At 37.9% G+C, this 15,859-nt stretch overlaps 1 protein-coding gene across 4 annotated transcripts in view; it reads right to left on the minus strand.

Moving 5' to 3' along the window:
- The window catches only part of Cep97 (centrosomal protein 97kDa), a 208,006-nt gene that overhangs the window by 38,290 nt on the left and 153,857 nt on the right, over positions 1-15,859 (minus strand). For all 4 annotated transcript variants that reach the window (XM_090409279.1, XM_090409282.1, XM_090409283.1 and 1 more), the window contains one exon: positions 5,089-6,597. In XM_090409279.1, the coding sequence (XP_090265405.1) occupies positions 5,089-6,597 (1,509 nt within the window). The remainder of the gene's footprint in view (positions 1-5,088; positions 6,598-15,859) is intronic.

Below are 15,859 nucleotides of genomic sequence, written 5' to 3' on the forward strand. Positions count from 1 at the left end.
TAGGTATATGTTTTGTCTCATAGGTGGGGAAGCTGTGGCCTCCATAAGTTTCTTGTGGCCTTTAAAAAAAGTATCTTGTATTTTTATAAAAGTTGCATTTATAGGTATATCAACTTATGCAGCCTCCTTTATTACTGCCTAATTTAAATATGGCATCCAATGGTAAAAAAGCCCCCACCTATAGTTTTGTCTCAATTACAATTATTTATTTATGTTTATTAATTTATAAAAACCACCATTTGTTTGACTGAGAAAGGGCGGCAAAAGTTCTAGGTCTGCCACTGTGCGTAACCCTATACTGTATACTTTATGAATCAATAAGAAATTACAAATTTTAATTTTAATTAAAAATGTGTGTTTTCTATCAAAATTACATCTTGCGTGAATTTTGGGACACCCTGTATAACAAACTGATTTCAGGCATAAAACAGTTTATTTAAACTGTCTTTTATAGTTGAAAATGACACACGAGTAGAAATTTATGAAATGAGTTTAAAGTAATAGAAATGGTTTGAAGCACCCTTATGGATTAGATAAGGGCTGGCCTGGATTCTGGAATATCAAACCTCTGAGGAATAAATAACCCAGAAATCCTGCTCTTGAGAACCAAATATTGAACATCATCAAGACACTTCATGTCTCCAATAAGCAGGGTGGTGGTCTCATGCAGGACAACAAAAGTGATCTACTATTACTTTCATAAACATCCAGGCCTTACTGCTTTAATAAAACAGAAGAATGATCTATTAAAACTTATGACTCTGAGAGCTGAGTTAGAAATAGATCTAAGGTGGCATGGCCACTTAAACAGAATGGATGAGGAAAGATTAGCAAAACAGATGTTTGATGCCAAGTTGACAGAACAGAGACCCAGAGGACTACCAAGGTCTAGGTGGACTGATTCAGTCAGAACTACCTTAGAAAACACAGAACTATAAGATCTAACCATATTGGAGTTCTGACAGGTAACAGATTAAATTGGAGGGAAAACTGTCATCAGGAAGTTAGCAATAATGTAAACTTTTCATGTCATAATATCCTGCCATAATATCCTAATACTCTTTGTAGGTGCATATGAGGATTTTTTTTGATGAAATGATTTGGTATTCTTGTGAGGTCTTTTTGCCAAAAAACTACAGAAGTACATAGTGCTATTTATGGTATGGTAGGAGGCAAATTTATCTTGGGCAAGTATCTACATAGGAATTACAGGAGAAGAGTGATACCAGGAGGTCAGATTTATCTTTAGGTGCTCTAAGAGTGGTGCCATCTGGATGAGAGAGAGAAGTGGAAGAACAGGTGAGCAAAAGCTGTCTGATGGCCTTTGCAAAGAACAAGGTGACTTCCATTTGGATAGGATATGAGTTACCTGCTATTAGCCTTAACAAAGATTTGAATTTGCTGATACTTCTTTTTTGCATTTATTGTATGTTTCAGCATAGGCTGAGAATTAAGCTGGAGTTCTTGTTGCAAGCTACCTATAGGCTTGCAACAGTAGACTGAATTTTCAAATTTTTAAAAATTCAAGACTGAATTTTTTCTTCAACTGCTTTGGTACACTTTTATACCACAGCTTGGAAAGCAGGAAGGAATTTTGGATAGAAGAAAAAATGATGGTCTACGTGGGTGGTCTGAAAAGTTCTCGGCCTCGACTTTAGATGTCAACACTATCGCCACGATTTTTTTTTTCTAAGTTGGTACATCTGTCATAAGCATCCAATTACAAGTCATTCTATCAAGTAGTTTGTTCTATACACTTGTCTGAAGAAAAAGTGTTGTCTGTATCCCTTGAAATGGATAAAATTGAGTATCGTATGGTTATAAAATTCTTTGTAAAAGAAGATTTAATGCCAAAAGAAATTCATTCGAAGTTCATAAAAGTTTATGGACACTCTTCTCCTTTGTTTTCGACAATTAAGAAATTGGCTACCAAATTTAAACATAACCAAAAACTGTAACAACACCAGAAATCATTGATCATGTGCATAATATGGTATTGGATGACCAACGGGTCAAAGTGTGTGAAATTGCTGAGACTACGGGCATTTCAAAACAACGTGTAGGATATATTTTTCATAAAGAATTGCAAATGAAAAAGCTTTGTGCAAGATGGGTGCAGCGCTTGCTCACAGCAGATCAAAAACGCACTCGTAGGAAAATCTCTGAACAGTGCTTGGAGTGTTTTAACAAGAATAAAACTGATTTTGTGTGTCGATTTATTACTATGGATGAGACTTGGATTCACCATTACATAACAGAATCCAAACAGCAGTCGAAACAGTGGACAGAAGCCGGTTTTCAGCACCAAAGTTGGTTCCATCAGCAGGAAAGGTCATTGTAATGGTGTTTGAGGATGCTAAAGACATTTTGTTTATTACTTATCTTGAAAAGGGTAAAACAATAACCGGAGAATATCATTCCGATCTTTTAACCAGACTAGATGAAAAAATTCATGAGAAAAGACCTGGTTTGCAGAAGAAAAAAAATCATCTTTCATCAGGACAATGCACCTGCCCACAAAGGTGTTTTGGCAATGGCAACATTAAGGAATCTGCATTATGAACTATTGGAACATCTACCCTATTCTCCCCAGATTTGGCTCCCTCTGACTTCTCTTTCTTCCCAAAACTAAAACTCTTCCTCGCCGTTCAGTGAGGAAGAGTTTTAGTATCAAGAGGTGATTGCAGATGTAGAGGGGTATTTTGCAGATCTTACTGAGAACCATTACAGGAACAGGATAATGGCACTGGAGCATCGCTGGAATAAATATATTAGTCTTAAGGAAGATTGTGTTGAAAAATTAAAATAATTTTGAAATTTTAAATTCGTTTTTTCACTGTTAGGCTGAGAACTTGTCAGACCAGCCTTGTATATGCTGGTGAGGATAATTTCAAAGCAGGTTTTAATCATTGGAGTGGAAGTAATAATTTGACCATGGAAAGGAAAAGCAGAAGTTTTCAGGTCATCCTACTTGGTACCTTTGTAGTGCCAAACACACAAGGTTGGAAATGGCTGGAAAGGGCATTCTGTGAAAGAGGAAACTTGCATAATATTATGGTCTGAGTTAGCAAGGGAGAGGTGACCTCTGTGGCATATCTGGAAGGAGAACTGTTTAAGAAAAGATCAAGAATATTGCGTCAGTAACTTATGATTTGTATTAGGTCATTGGTTACTGCAAATATTTTTGAATCTCATCCAGCTTCGTTAGTGGTGTTGGAAAAGGAAAGATAGATGGAATTGTGGACATTAAAATTACCCAAAAAGACTACTTCACTATTTGGATAGCTGGATTGCAAAATGTCGAGCTTCAGGTATAAGCATGTAAAGAGATCAGAATGATTTTTTTTGGAGAGCAGATGAATGTTACTGAATGGAACAAGGAGAATAAAGGAGGTCACAAGCGGAGGAATCCAATGATATTCTCAGGCAAGCTATGTTGTCATATTTGATATAGCTGTCAAATATGACACCTATATCAAATGCATGATTTCTTTGGGGCAAAAGAAATCATGCAGAAGGTAATTTGGACATTGAAGGTGGAATGTGGCTGTTGTTGTACCTGGAATTTAGGTTTGTCAAGAATGAGGTCTGTTCTAGATGTCAGTAAACGATGGTGTACATCATTTATATTGGTGTTTATGACAAAGCTTTTGATGAAGTGGATGTGAAAATTATATTTTTTTTTATTCTTTTGTAAGGATTTTTCTTTTTTTGTATATTTTCTTCGATCTGTCACTTCTATCGAAGTTAGTTTTTGAAGATTTATTTTAATTGCAGTGAGGATATCAGTGTTTGTTGTATATTTCATTCGGATATAATGCTCATTGCCTTTGTTGTGCTTCTCCACATAACACTACTCAAACTTTGTCTCCAGGAATAATCTGGCAGATATATGGCAGAGGGATTATGTGTCAGTTGATCATGAAGCCTTCAGACTTGCTACTGACAGATTTGGAGCATGTGTACTTGGTAGCTGATTTGAGGCACTGTGGGGTTTGTTTTAGTGCTGTAGCCTGAAAAAAAGGAGGTGTGGTTCTTTAATATCATTCACACTGGGAAGGTATCCTTTTGCAACTGGAATGTTCACTGCAAAAATGATATTAGGCTAATCCCCCTTTTGTATAAAGGGGCAACACCTCAACAGGTAGGATTGACAACTGATGGGGGAAGACTGTATGTTGCACACTGCCTGCCTATTAATGGCCAGTATCAATTATAGTATGCATCTGCATTATCTGATAATGCCTTTCATTTTCCAAGAGGCCAATTAGTCCTTACTTCTGAAGAATGGGAGAGAGAAGCAGCAGTCAATCGCCATACTTGGTCAATCAGAGTAGATGGTTCAAGATCATTGATAATTTTAGCGGGGAATCTTGGGAGAGTATGGCAGACAACCACCATTGTGGTCCATAATCCTACTGCTAAATATATTATTGTCTGAAATGGTGTACAGTCTATGGTAATTTTCTTGGGATTAAAACCTGAGTTTTGAAAATGCTCAGAAAAAGTTTCTGCAGTCAGTGACTAGAATTAAACTTAGAATGGCCTTTCTTTAGGCAGTTTAGCTCTATGAATGCCAATGCCATTTCCTCTGGAAATGGCATTGGCATTTACAGGCCTATATATATATATATATAGGCCTATATATATCATGTGTTACTAACCATATTAGTTTGTATGAACAAATGTGTCATCATTTTGGAAGAGTTTAAACTATGAACAAGGTTTAGGTCAGATAGGCGAGACAAGGAAAGCATCCGCAGTGTTAAAACAAATATCAGCTTTATTTAAATTGTCAGACTGAAATTGTGCTGGTAGGATTTGTGCAAGTCAGAGACTAATAGTGGATTTTGAGAATTTAATATTTTGGCAACAACATTCTTTATGAACAATTGGAAAATCTCAAAATGTAGTGGTATCCTGTATCTGAAACATATAAAACAATAAAAAATTGTACTAATCAGGAGAATGGATCATAAACTGGAAGTCACTCACTTCAATTGACAGAGTTGCCATTTATGCAATCATTACTAGTATTCAATACATATATTTAAAATAACAGTTTAAAAACAGTACTATCAAACCTACTTGAGACTGCAGATGCTGGAAGGTGCTTTGAATTTCTTGTACTTGTTTTTCCCAGATAGCTGCTGCAAGAGATAAAGGTGTTCTCACTGTCGATGGTGGAGAAGGCTCTTTAACAGAAAGAGATTTCTGAGGACTAAGGGAACCATTAGCCATTTCCATACTTAAAGTTCGGGCAGAAAATACTTTTACCAAAGCTGTTGCTGATACTTCTTCTGCAGTAAATGCTCCCGACTGGAATGAACAGGAATGAGATATTCTGCCACTCATTTTAACAGTACAAGGTGATTGAGGAGATTCTAGGATTCCAGAGTTTTCTAAAGGTGTGGGAGGTTTACTCTTACTGGTTCCTGTTTTCTGAGTGCTACCAGTAGAATAACTGCTTTTATTTTGAAGATTAAGAGCTTTTATTCCTTTAAGAAGTAATCGTTCTTTAGAACAGTTTTCATGCTTTACTTCATTTTCTGATATTCCGTCTGAGACAGCATTTTGATTACTAGTGCTACACTGCTCAGAAGTATATTCTTTATTGTGGGAGTTTATTGCATTTACATTACAGTTATTATCTAATAATGCCAAATTTGATTCCTGATTTTGTTTATCATTATATATACAAGTATTTACTTCTGTATCCTCTTTAGAGCCAGGCAGACTTGATGTAACTTTTCCATCTTCATGCAACTGAAGAAATGATTCTGTAGTGGCCACAATAGGTTCAGGTACAGATTGCCTACCATCACAATTGTCTGAAGTTTCAGCAGAAGGAAAGCACCAGAAAGAATTATTATTCATATTTTTATTTGGAAGGTAATTTGATTTAATGGAAGAACTATTTAAGGTTACAGAATTATCTTTATTTTCCGAAGATGGCAAATCACTTACGGTTGCATACTTTTGTACATAATTTATGTCACCATGTGTAAATATATCTGCTGCATTAAGATTTGAAAAAGGTGCACTGTTACTTCTGTGTTTAACAATTAACTTGCCATTTTCTTTACATGTATCTAATTCAGAGATTTGTTTTAGATGCACAGAAGTAAAAGATTTTGAGAAGATATTAGAAGTTTCAGCATTATGTATATTTCCATCTTTATTTTCACAGGTATTTATTTCAGCATCTGGTATGTGATTAGAGTCAATATTTTGAACACCAGAATTTGCCTGATTAGTTTCTGATGTATCTGATAATAGTGGCAATAATGAATCAGTATAGCTGCTTTGTTTATTAAGTGTTGACTCAAAAAGTGAGGTGACAACTGAAGAAGTTTGTGATGAAGGTGAAAAAACCCCAGAATTTTCCTGAAAAGTTTGTGTTGACTGAGTTAAAGCACAAGTTAAAAAGTCAGCTTGAGGATTCTGGAGAGCTTTATTAACTTCTTGCTCAGATAATGGAGATGGCAATTGTTTTTTGGACATCTCATTCTGCAGAAGTAGGGGAGACATTGGTGATATATTCTGTGAAACAGGATCATAACTTTCCCTTCTGACTGCTATCTTCAGTTGCTGAACCTATAACAACATTACAAGCACACAAATATGCAATTTTATTGTATTATTTATAGTGCAAATAAATAATACACTTAAGATATTACTTGCTTTAAGATATAAATTAAGGTTAGGCACTAATATTTACTTTCTCTGAGCTAACATACAGCTGGCTTTTGCAAAAATGAACTTGTAGAGACCAAAGAAAGAATGACTGATTATAATAAATTTAGTTTAATCCTTTAACCAAGTGTAAGCAAACAAAGTTTGCACCTGAAGTATCTTCAGGACTGAGGCAACTCGCAGTAAAGGTGGACTAAGCTCTCATCACTTGTCTTAGTAAAAAAAAACTTCCAAAATGACTGATTATAGTAAAAAAAAAAAAGTTCACTATTGCAAACTTCCTTTAAAATAGTTGTTTCTAAGGAATTGTGGCCAATATATATAAATATATATTTTTTTTTTTTTTTTTTTTTTGTAATCTGAATGAGTTTCCTATAATAAGTTAGCTATAAGAAGTCAACAGTAATAAATTAAAATTATTTTCCTTATAAAACTTAGCACTTTTATGAGCTAAAAATTATTTTGCATATGAGGTGTTGATAAGTTGATGAACTAGCAAGTTAAATTAAAAATTGTTCATTTATAATTAAAAAGGATATGCCTTTTAATCAATGAGTATGAGTAATGAGAAAGATTTTTTTTTAAAGTTATTATTATTATTATTCAGGCCTCCATGGAGTCAAAAGACTCATTGTGGGAGGTCCTTCCTAAGAACATAAAGTCTGTCAAGACTCATCGAGGGGAGGTTCCCCCTAAGAAACACAAAGTCTATCATACCACTCCTTAAACTCATTGACCGTTCTCACCCTCACCACTCTATCAGGCAATGCATTCCACGGCTCAATCACCCTCCACGCAAAGAAACCACTCCTCACCCTCTTCCTCACAGCTTCCTTTCCCAACTTCCAGGGATGGCCTCTTGTCATCACTCCTTCCCGCTGTTCAACCAAGTGAAAGAACTCCCCAGTGTCAACCCTGTAACCACCTCTCAACAGTTTAAAAGTCTCAATCATATCACCTCTCCTTCTTCTATCCACCAAACTCTGCAGTCCACATTCCCTCAGCCAATTCTCATAACTATCCTTGTACAGTCCTGAGACCATCTTTGTCATCCGTCTTTGTATCTTTTCCACAGTTAATTTATCCCCTTCAAATCCTGGGGACCAAATCTGAGAACAATAATCCAAGTGTGGTCTGATCAGAGACTTATACAACGGAATGATAACCCTCTTATCTCTGCAGGTCAGTGTCCTTCTCATAATTGCAGCAATCCTCTGTGTTACCTTCACCACCTTTGCAATATGTCCCCTAAATTTCAGGTTTCTATCAATCATCAACCCTATATCTCGTCTCCCCTACTTCCTCCAGTATAACTCCTCCCATAGAGTATGCAGCATCCCATCGATGTTTCCCAAACCTCAAGACCTTACATTTTGCTGCATTAAACCGATACCCACATTCATTTGCCCATCTATCTAACTTATTCAAATCCTCTTGCAGGGCTGCCGCATCTGCATTATTACTAATAATCCTTTCCAGCTTCACATCATCTGCAAACAACTGAATATCCCCTTGCAATCCACTGGCAATGTCATTATTATAAAGGTTAAACAATATAGGTCCTAGTACTGAGCCCTGTGGGACCCCACTTGTAACCCTCTGCCTCCTTGAAACTGCTCCACCATACACAACTCTCTGATACCTATCAGACAGCCAATCCTGAATCCAGTTGACCAATCTGACATCCAGACCCATGTGCTGCAACTTAAATATCAGCTTATCATGTGGCACCCTGTTAAATGGCTTTGCTAAGTCTAAGAAAATTGCAGTATATGCCTTTCCCTCATCTAATGTTCTTGTAACTTTATTATAAAAGGCTAGCATATTGTTAAAACAAGAGCACCCTTTCACAAATCCATGTTGACTCTCACAGATAGCATTATCCTCATCTTCCCAATGCTGTATACGGTCCCTCACTACTTTCTCCAAGATCTTAACAACTACTGATGACACACAAACTAGCCTATAATTAGACACTTCCAGTCTGTTACCACCCTTATGTAATGGCACTATCTTACCTTCCTTCCATTCCCTGGGCACCTTTCCCGCCACCCGACTTTCATTGAAAAGCCAGGTTAAAGGTACTTCAATTCCCTAGCACATTCTCTCAAAACTCGTGGTGAAATACCATCCAGTCCCAAAGCTTTACTGACATCCAGAGTACTCAGTATCTGAAACACACTCTCTCCTCCTGTACCTCTAAACCTTGAACCTGCCCTATCCCTCTAGCATTAAAACTGACTCCTCCAGGATGAAATACTCCAATAAAGTGGTCATTGAACAATTCCACTATGTCCTCTGCATCAGTCACTCTATTCCCATTTTTATCCCACAATATCATTCTTCCACAGTCATTTCTCCTCCTACTGGCCACATAGCTAAAAAATTCCCTAGGATTTTCTTTGGATCTTAGGGCCAATCTCCTCTCATATTCCAGTTTCGCTTTCCTTACCACACTAGTCACTCTTCTGGCCTGTGTCTTATATTCTTCACGCATCCTCTCTTCACCTGTCTCCTTATATCTCTTTCATAGCCTCTTTTTCACATGCAATTCCTGTTTAATATTATTTGTCATCCATTTTACTCCAAATTGTGTCCTCTTCTTCACTCGTGGTATACAACTTACCATTGCTGCTAGCAAATATTCCTTCACAATTTCCCATGCACTAATGATATCCCGGCCTTCCAATTCCTCCCTCCATGAAACTTCCCGAAGTTGACGTCTAAGACTATTATAATCACCTGCTTTATAATTCCACATAAGTTCCCGTCTCTTTGATACTCCTGCATGTCTATTCATTTTCCAAGTCAAAACCATATGGTCACTCTCTCCAACTGGTGGGAGAGATGTCATCTCAGTTATTATCAACTCTTCTGATGCTATAACCAAATCTAAAACTCTTGAACCTCTTGTTCCCTCTGTTACATGTTGCCTAAGACCTTTGTCCCTCAAGAATTCTAGAAATTCCATTCCACTATTGCTACATGCATCTTCCTCTCTCTCTCCAATTTATACTACTGTAGTTAAAATCTCCCATAACAATCATTCTTCTTGCACTTGCCAAACTTAGCTGTCTAAACATCTCCTGGTCCCCATCCTCTGTGCTCCTGGGTCTGTAGCAACACCCCACTAAATATCCTGTCTTGCCTACCTCTACCTCACACCATATGCTCTCAAAATGATTTGTCTCACTTCCTTCCAAAGCCTCCACTCTTAGAGGACATAGGTCATCACTTATCATAAGCAGTACCCCACCACCACGCTTTCCCCTCCTATCCTGACGAAAAATGCTATATCCAGCGACTTCTATTCCTGTTATTATATCCCCTTCTGTCAACCATGTCTCAGTGATCCCAATAATTTTTGGCCAGGCTGATGCTATCTGCGCCACCAATTCCTCTCCCTTATTCCGGATACTCCTGGCATTAGTATAAAGCATATAAATGCCACTGTTTCTATACCCAGCATTATCCCTTCTAGACTCCACTGGGCTCAGTGTTACCTGACATCGTCTCCCTTCTCCCAAGTATCCATTCCCAGAAAAGGCCACCCCTGCTATCATCCTCTCTGGGACACACTGACTCTTTCAGAACAGCAATCTCTCCAGATGCCTACGTCCTTCCTCATTCAAATGTAAACAGTCTCTCGCATACAATTCCTCTCTTTCCTCAAACGCACTCCAAGCATCCACATATACCAGTCCTCTCTTGTCACACATTCTTGCTATTATGCCATTCAATATCACCGCTCTTCTGCTCAGCTCATCATTATCATACCTAGGCAACACACACACACTATTTTTCCTCTCTCTGTCTTCTTCCGTACAGTCTCAAGCAAAAACCTCATATCTCTCGCTGCCTGACTTACATTACCACTCAAGTTCCTACCATCACAATCATCTCATCCACCCTTTCACCTCTCTTAATTGCCATAGCCACCCTTTCTATTGTTCCTCCTGGCAAACACTCCTCACGCATCCTATCTTGAACACCACGGATCATTGAGTCACCATACATTATACCTCTTACCATTCCCTCTCTCCTATTGTTTCCATTCTCTCCTCTTCTTTCATTCCCATAGGTCTCTCTCATTCTCTCTCCTCTACTGCTATTCTCTCTTCTACATTCCCATACTGCTCTCTCCTACTGTTTCCATTCTCTCCTCTTCTAGCACTCCCATACATCTCTCTCATTCCCTCTCTCCTACTCTTTCCATTTTCTCCACTTCTAGCACTTCCATATCCCTCTCTCATTCTGTCTCTCCTACTGTTTCCATTCTCTCCTCTTCTAGCACTTCCATATCTCTCTCTCTCTCTCTCTCTCTTGTTTTTGGAACAAAACTTGCTGCAACTGTTGTGTGGTTATTTGAATTTTCCAAACTTCTTTTTATGATTTAATAATCTATGAACGGCATCTGGATACAAATACTTTGATTACTTTTCCAAAGCTAAGTAAAATTGTGTAGAAACTACATAAAATAGTCCCAATTCTTGTATGATTTTTATTGTACACCCCATTATAAGGATTAATTAGTTACTTCCCACTTTTAAAATATATTAGAGCAGCAGCTGCAGCTGTTAATATCACTATCAGTCAGGTGGGCTCCCAAACAAATGAAATCATTCAGGAACTGAGGTAAAGCTATTAGCATATACCTTATTAACAAATGTTCATGACTTCATGGACGTTTGTTAATAAGGAAATTCAAACGAATGCAGAGAAAAGCATGCATATCCAAGATATAAAGACATTTTAAATGCAAAAAAAAAGATAAGTATTTATGGAGTCATAAACCAAGGTAATGTGATTCCAGTTGACGAATAATTATATTATTATTACATAGAGTATGGAATACCCATACTAACTGTCACTTACATAACCTATCATACTTGTCTTTGAACTCATTCGTCGATAGACTGATTCTGATCCATTCCACACATTCACCACTCTCTAAACATAAAACATAGTTTTCACATCATTGCTAAAACACAATTTCTATTGGTGACTGCTTGTTCTCTCACATCCTCTCATGTAGGAAAAATTTCATCTACTGCTATATAAAACCCATTTCTGTCTAACAACTAATTTTTGTAATTCAAATGTTCAATCTGTTCACACAGGGAGCATTCCCCAGACATGATGCTTCCCTCTGGAACCTCTCTGCTGTTTCCTCATCCCAAGAAGCTCAGATGACAAAATTTGTGCACAGTAATCCCAATGTATCATATTTTATTATTATTATTATTACGGGCAACTCCAGGGAGTCATTAGACTCATCGAGGGAGGCCCCAAATCATTTTCATCACAACTATTCGACATTCATACAGTATCTATCATACCTCGCCTTAAACTCATTCACTGTCACAGCATCCACCACAGACTCAGGGAGCGCATTCCACTCATTCACTACTCTAAAAGTAAAGAACCCAGCTCTAACACCTTTACTAACCACACTTTTGCCCAGTTTCCATGGATGTCCCCTAGTCCTCCCACAACCAGCCCTGTTCTCAAAAATATCTTCTGAATTAATTTTATAGAAACCCTTCAGTAATTTGAATGTCTCAATCATATCTCCCCTCCTCCGCCTATCAACCAATTTTTGCAACCCACAAATCCTCAACCTGTTCTCATACGGTTCATTCCACAGACCTGCTATCATCTTGGTCACTCGCCTCTGGATCCTCTCCACCTCCTCCCCATCAAGAAGAAACCTAGGTGACCAAATCTGAGCACAGTAGTCGAGATGAGGTCTTATCAAGGCTCGATACAGAGGAACAATAACCTGCTTGTCAACGTATTCTTCAGCAACCAAGTGATTTGATGAGCTGATTTGGCCACTTTTGCAATGTGTCCCCTAAATTTCAATTCCTTATCCACCAACACTCCTAAATCTCGTGCCTCATCAATTTCCTGGAGCACGGTTCCACCAATGCAGTAAACTGCCTCCCATCTTTTCACCCCAAAATGCATAACCTTACATTTTGCCACATTAAATTGACATCCATTCTCCCTAGCCCAGACCTCCAATCTATCCAAATCATCCTGCAAAATTTTGACGTCATCTGCATTCACTATTGCCCTACCCAACTTTGCATCATCCGCAAACAAATGAACTGTTCCTCTCAGATCCTTTCCTATATCATTTATGAACAAATTAAACAGCAGTGGTCCAAGAACAGATCCTTGTGGTACACCACTAGTCACAGGCCGTCTTGTGGACTCTACTCCTGAGTAAACCACTCTCTGATATCTCTCCGTCAACCACCCTCCTATCCATCTCACCAACCCTATGTCCATTCCCATATGCTGCAATTTACTGATTAGAATTCCATGTGGTATCCTGTCAAAGGCCTTAGCAAGGTCCAGCAGAATCACTGTAAACCCATTACCCTTATCCAGTTCAGCCATCACTGTGTTATAATACGTGAGCAAGTTACTGAGGCATGACCTACCCTTCACAAAACCATGCTGTCCCCGATACAGTATCCCATTTTCTTCTATCCAATCTTGTATTTTCCTCTTGACTATTTTCTCTAAGACCTTGATAATGATTCCTGTTATGCTGATTGGCCGGTAATTTTCAACAGCAGCCTTGGAACCACCTTTGTGCAGTGGAACTATTTTCCCCTCTTTCCACCCCCTTGGGACTGACCCAGTCCTGAGGCTCAAATTAAACATAATGGTCAAGGGCACTGACAATTCTTTTGCCGCTTCACGTACGACACGAGCTGGTATACCATCCAATCCCACAGATGTATTGACATTGAGGTTCTGTAACAGACTAGTTACCTCTACCTCATTCATCACAATTCCAGTATAAGCTGTTGGTTCCTCAATTTCCGCAAGGCCACCACCTTGATGATATACTCTTGCAAAGTGCTCGCTCAGTAATTCCACAACATCGACTGATTCAGTTACCTCCCTACCCTCAGCATTTTTTAAGATCATTCTACCATGAGCATTTTTCCTTTTACTTGCAACATATTGAAAAAACTGTTTGGGATTCTCTTTAGCCTGCATGGCCAATTTCCTTTCGTAATCTGCTTTTGCTTTTCTTACCACCCTTGTTACCATCCTGGCCTGAGCTTTATACTGTTCATGCACCTGATGGTCACCCTTCTCCTTAAATTCCCTCCACAATTGTTTCTTTTTTTGCAGCTCAAGCTTAATAGTGTTATTTATCCATTTAACCCCTACCTGATTTATTATTCGGACTATATCAAAGCCATATATAGCTTCTTTCATGTTGGAGGCTTAATGGATTGTATGCAGCACTCAGAAAGGATTAAAACAGAATTTAATACTTCCTATACTATATTCCAATACTAGTGTCACTCACGTGGTTGGGCTTAGTATTGTGTGTTATTTGTGTATATGTTACATTAGTTTTTTTGTAATCCCTGAAGATGTCTCAATGACTGAGACAAAATATAGGAAGTATTAAATTCTGTTTTAATCCTTTCTGAGTGCTGTATACAATCCATTAAGCCTCCAACATGATGTCCTCACAGCACTTAAGCCTCTACACACGAACAGCTACTTTATCCCAATTTGTCAGTGCGTTCTTCAACATCCAAGTAATCCTGTGAGCAATTTTGCCTGCATGTGCCTTCTGAATGTGAGCTCCCCTCTCCACTATCAATGCCAAATTCCTAATCTCACAATCTCCTTTAGACCAGTTCTGCCATTTTGTAGAAATGGCAGAACTGGTCTAAAGGAGAGTACATGCAGAAAGTGCATAACCTTACACTTAATCACATTACACTGGCAACAATTATTCTTTGTTCACACTGTAAATCTGTTTAAATCATCTTGAAATCTCTCCACATCATCATTATTAACTATTATCCTACTCAGCTTTGTATCAGACAACTGGATGTTTCCTCTCAAATCATTTTCTATATCATTAACAAAGAAATTAAACAGCAATGGGCAAAGTATACAGAGCCCTGTGGAACTCTGCTAGTCATTTATCTTCTCTTGAATCTACTCCCTCTGTATGTCCTATGTCTGTCCATCAGCACTCTATGTCCATATCACCACTCTATATCCATCCCCATTTGATCCAATTTAAATAATAGTAATGGAATTTCGTGCAGTATCTTGTTGTACCAACAAGGTACAACAAGATACTGCACGAAAAATAAAGTAAAATTTATTCTTTATTTTACTCAACTGTCACTTTATTATAGAAATCAAGTAAATTACTAACGCAAGACCTACCCTTTGCAAAGCTATGCTTTCTCCTACAGACTATAATATTTTCCAACCATAATCACCCATTCCTTAGTTACTGTTTGATCTAAAATTTGCTACCTTAATCTTAGCACTTGTATCATATGAGGGAAAGACAATGAAAAATAAAAATTTCAGAACTTTACTTGAATACTGATATTGTGCTTATCAATATAAATGCGAAATATTAAAACATGAAAGAAAAAAAAAAGCATGAGAAATGTGGATGCTACAATAAGTAACTTATACACGTTTCTGTAAGTAATATTATTTTAGCTAATGCACTTGTTTAAAGTATATTCAAGGAATGCACAAGGTGGCCATAAATTAACTTTCCTTCTTTGGAGGTATCTGTAGCTAAAACTAATACACGGAATGAGACCACATTTTATATTGAGACTTTCGAAGGCATGGGGAGATGAATTCTGTGAAAAAAAGATTTAGTACCAAAAGTCGCCGATAGGGGAAATTTTGGCACTGATGAAGCCGAAAGCAGTCAAATATTTGCAGTAAACGCAGGTAAAAAGGATTATGAAAATTTTACTGCACATACGTAACAGAAGCACCACCAATTCCACTTAAAAAGGGAAAATTGGGAATGTTCAGGCAGTTATTCGAATGACTGAAGATTGTGCTTGATATGCATCCTACCTTGCCTCAGCATGCTTTACTCGTTAAGTTGTTTTACCTTAAACAGTGCAATGCCGTAGTGGTCCTTCAGGAATTTAAAAGACGTCATAACCTGTGTACAGGTCCTGTCAGCTGTAGCACTGAGAGCTATGATTAAGAAGTTTGAAGAAACTGGATCACTAGGAGTTAGACCTGGCAGAGGACGGAAAGCAGTGCAAGAAGAGACAGTAACAGACATTGCTACTGCGGTGTTCGATGACACAGGGACCAGTACTGGTCCAAGCACTCTTGCCATAGT

This window comes from Typopeltis vanoorti, chromosome 19 (assembly GCF_054136105.1).
Source record: "Typopeltis vanoorti isolate ZY-2024b chromosome 19, IOZ_Tvanoo_1.0, whole genome shotgun sequence".
Lineage (NCBI taxonomy): Eukaryota > Metazoa > Arthropoda > Arachnida > Uropygi > Thelyphonidae > Typopeltis > Typopeltis vanoorti.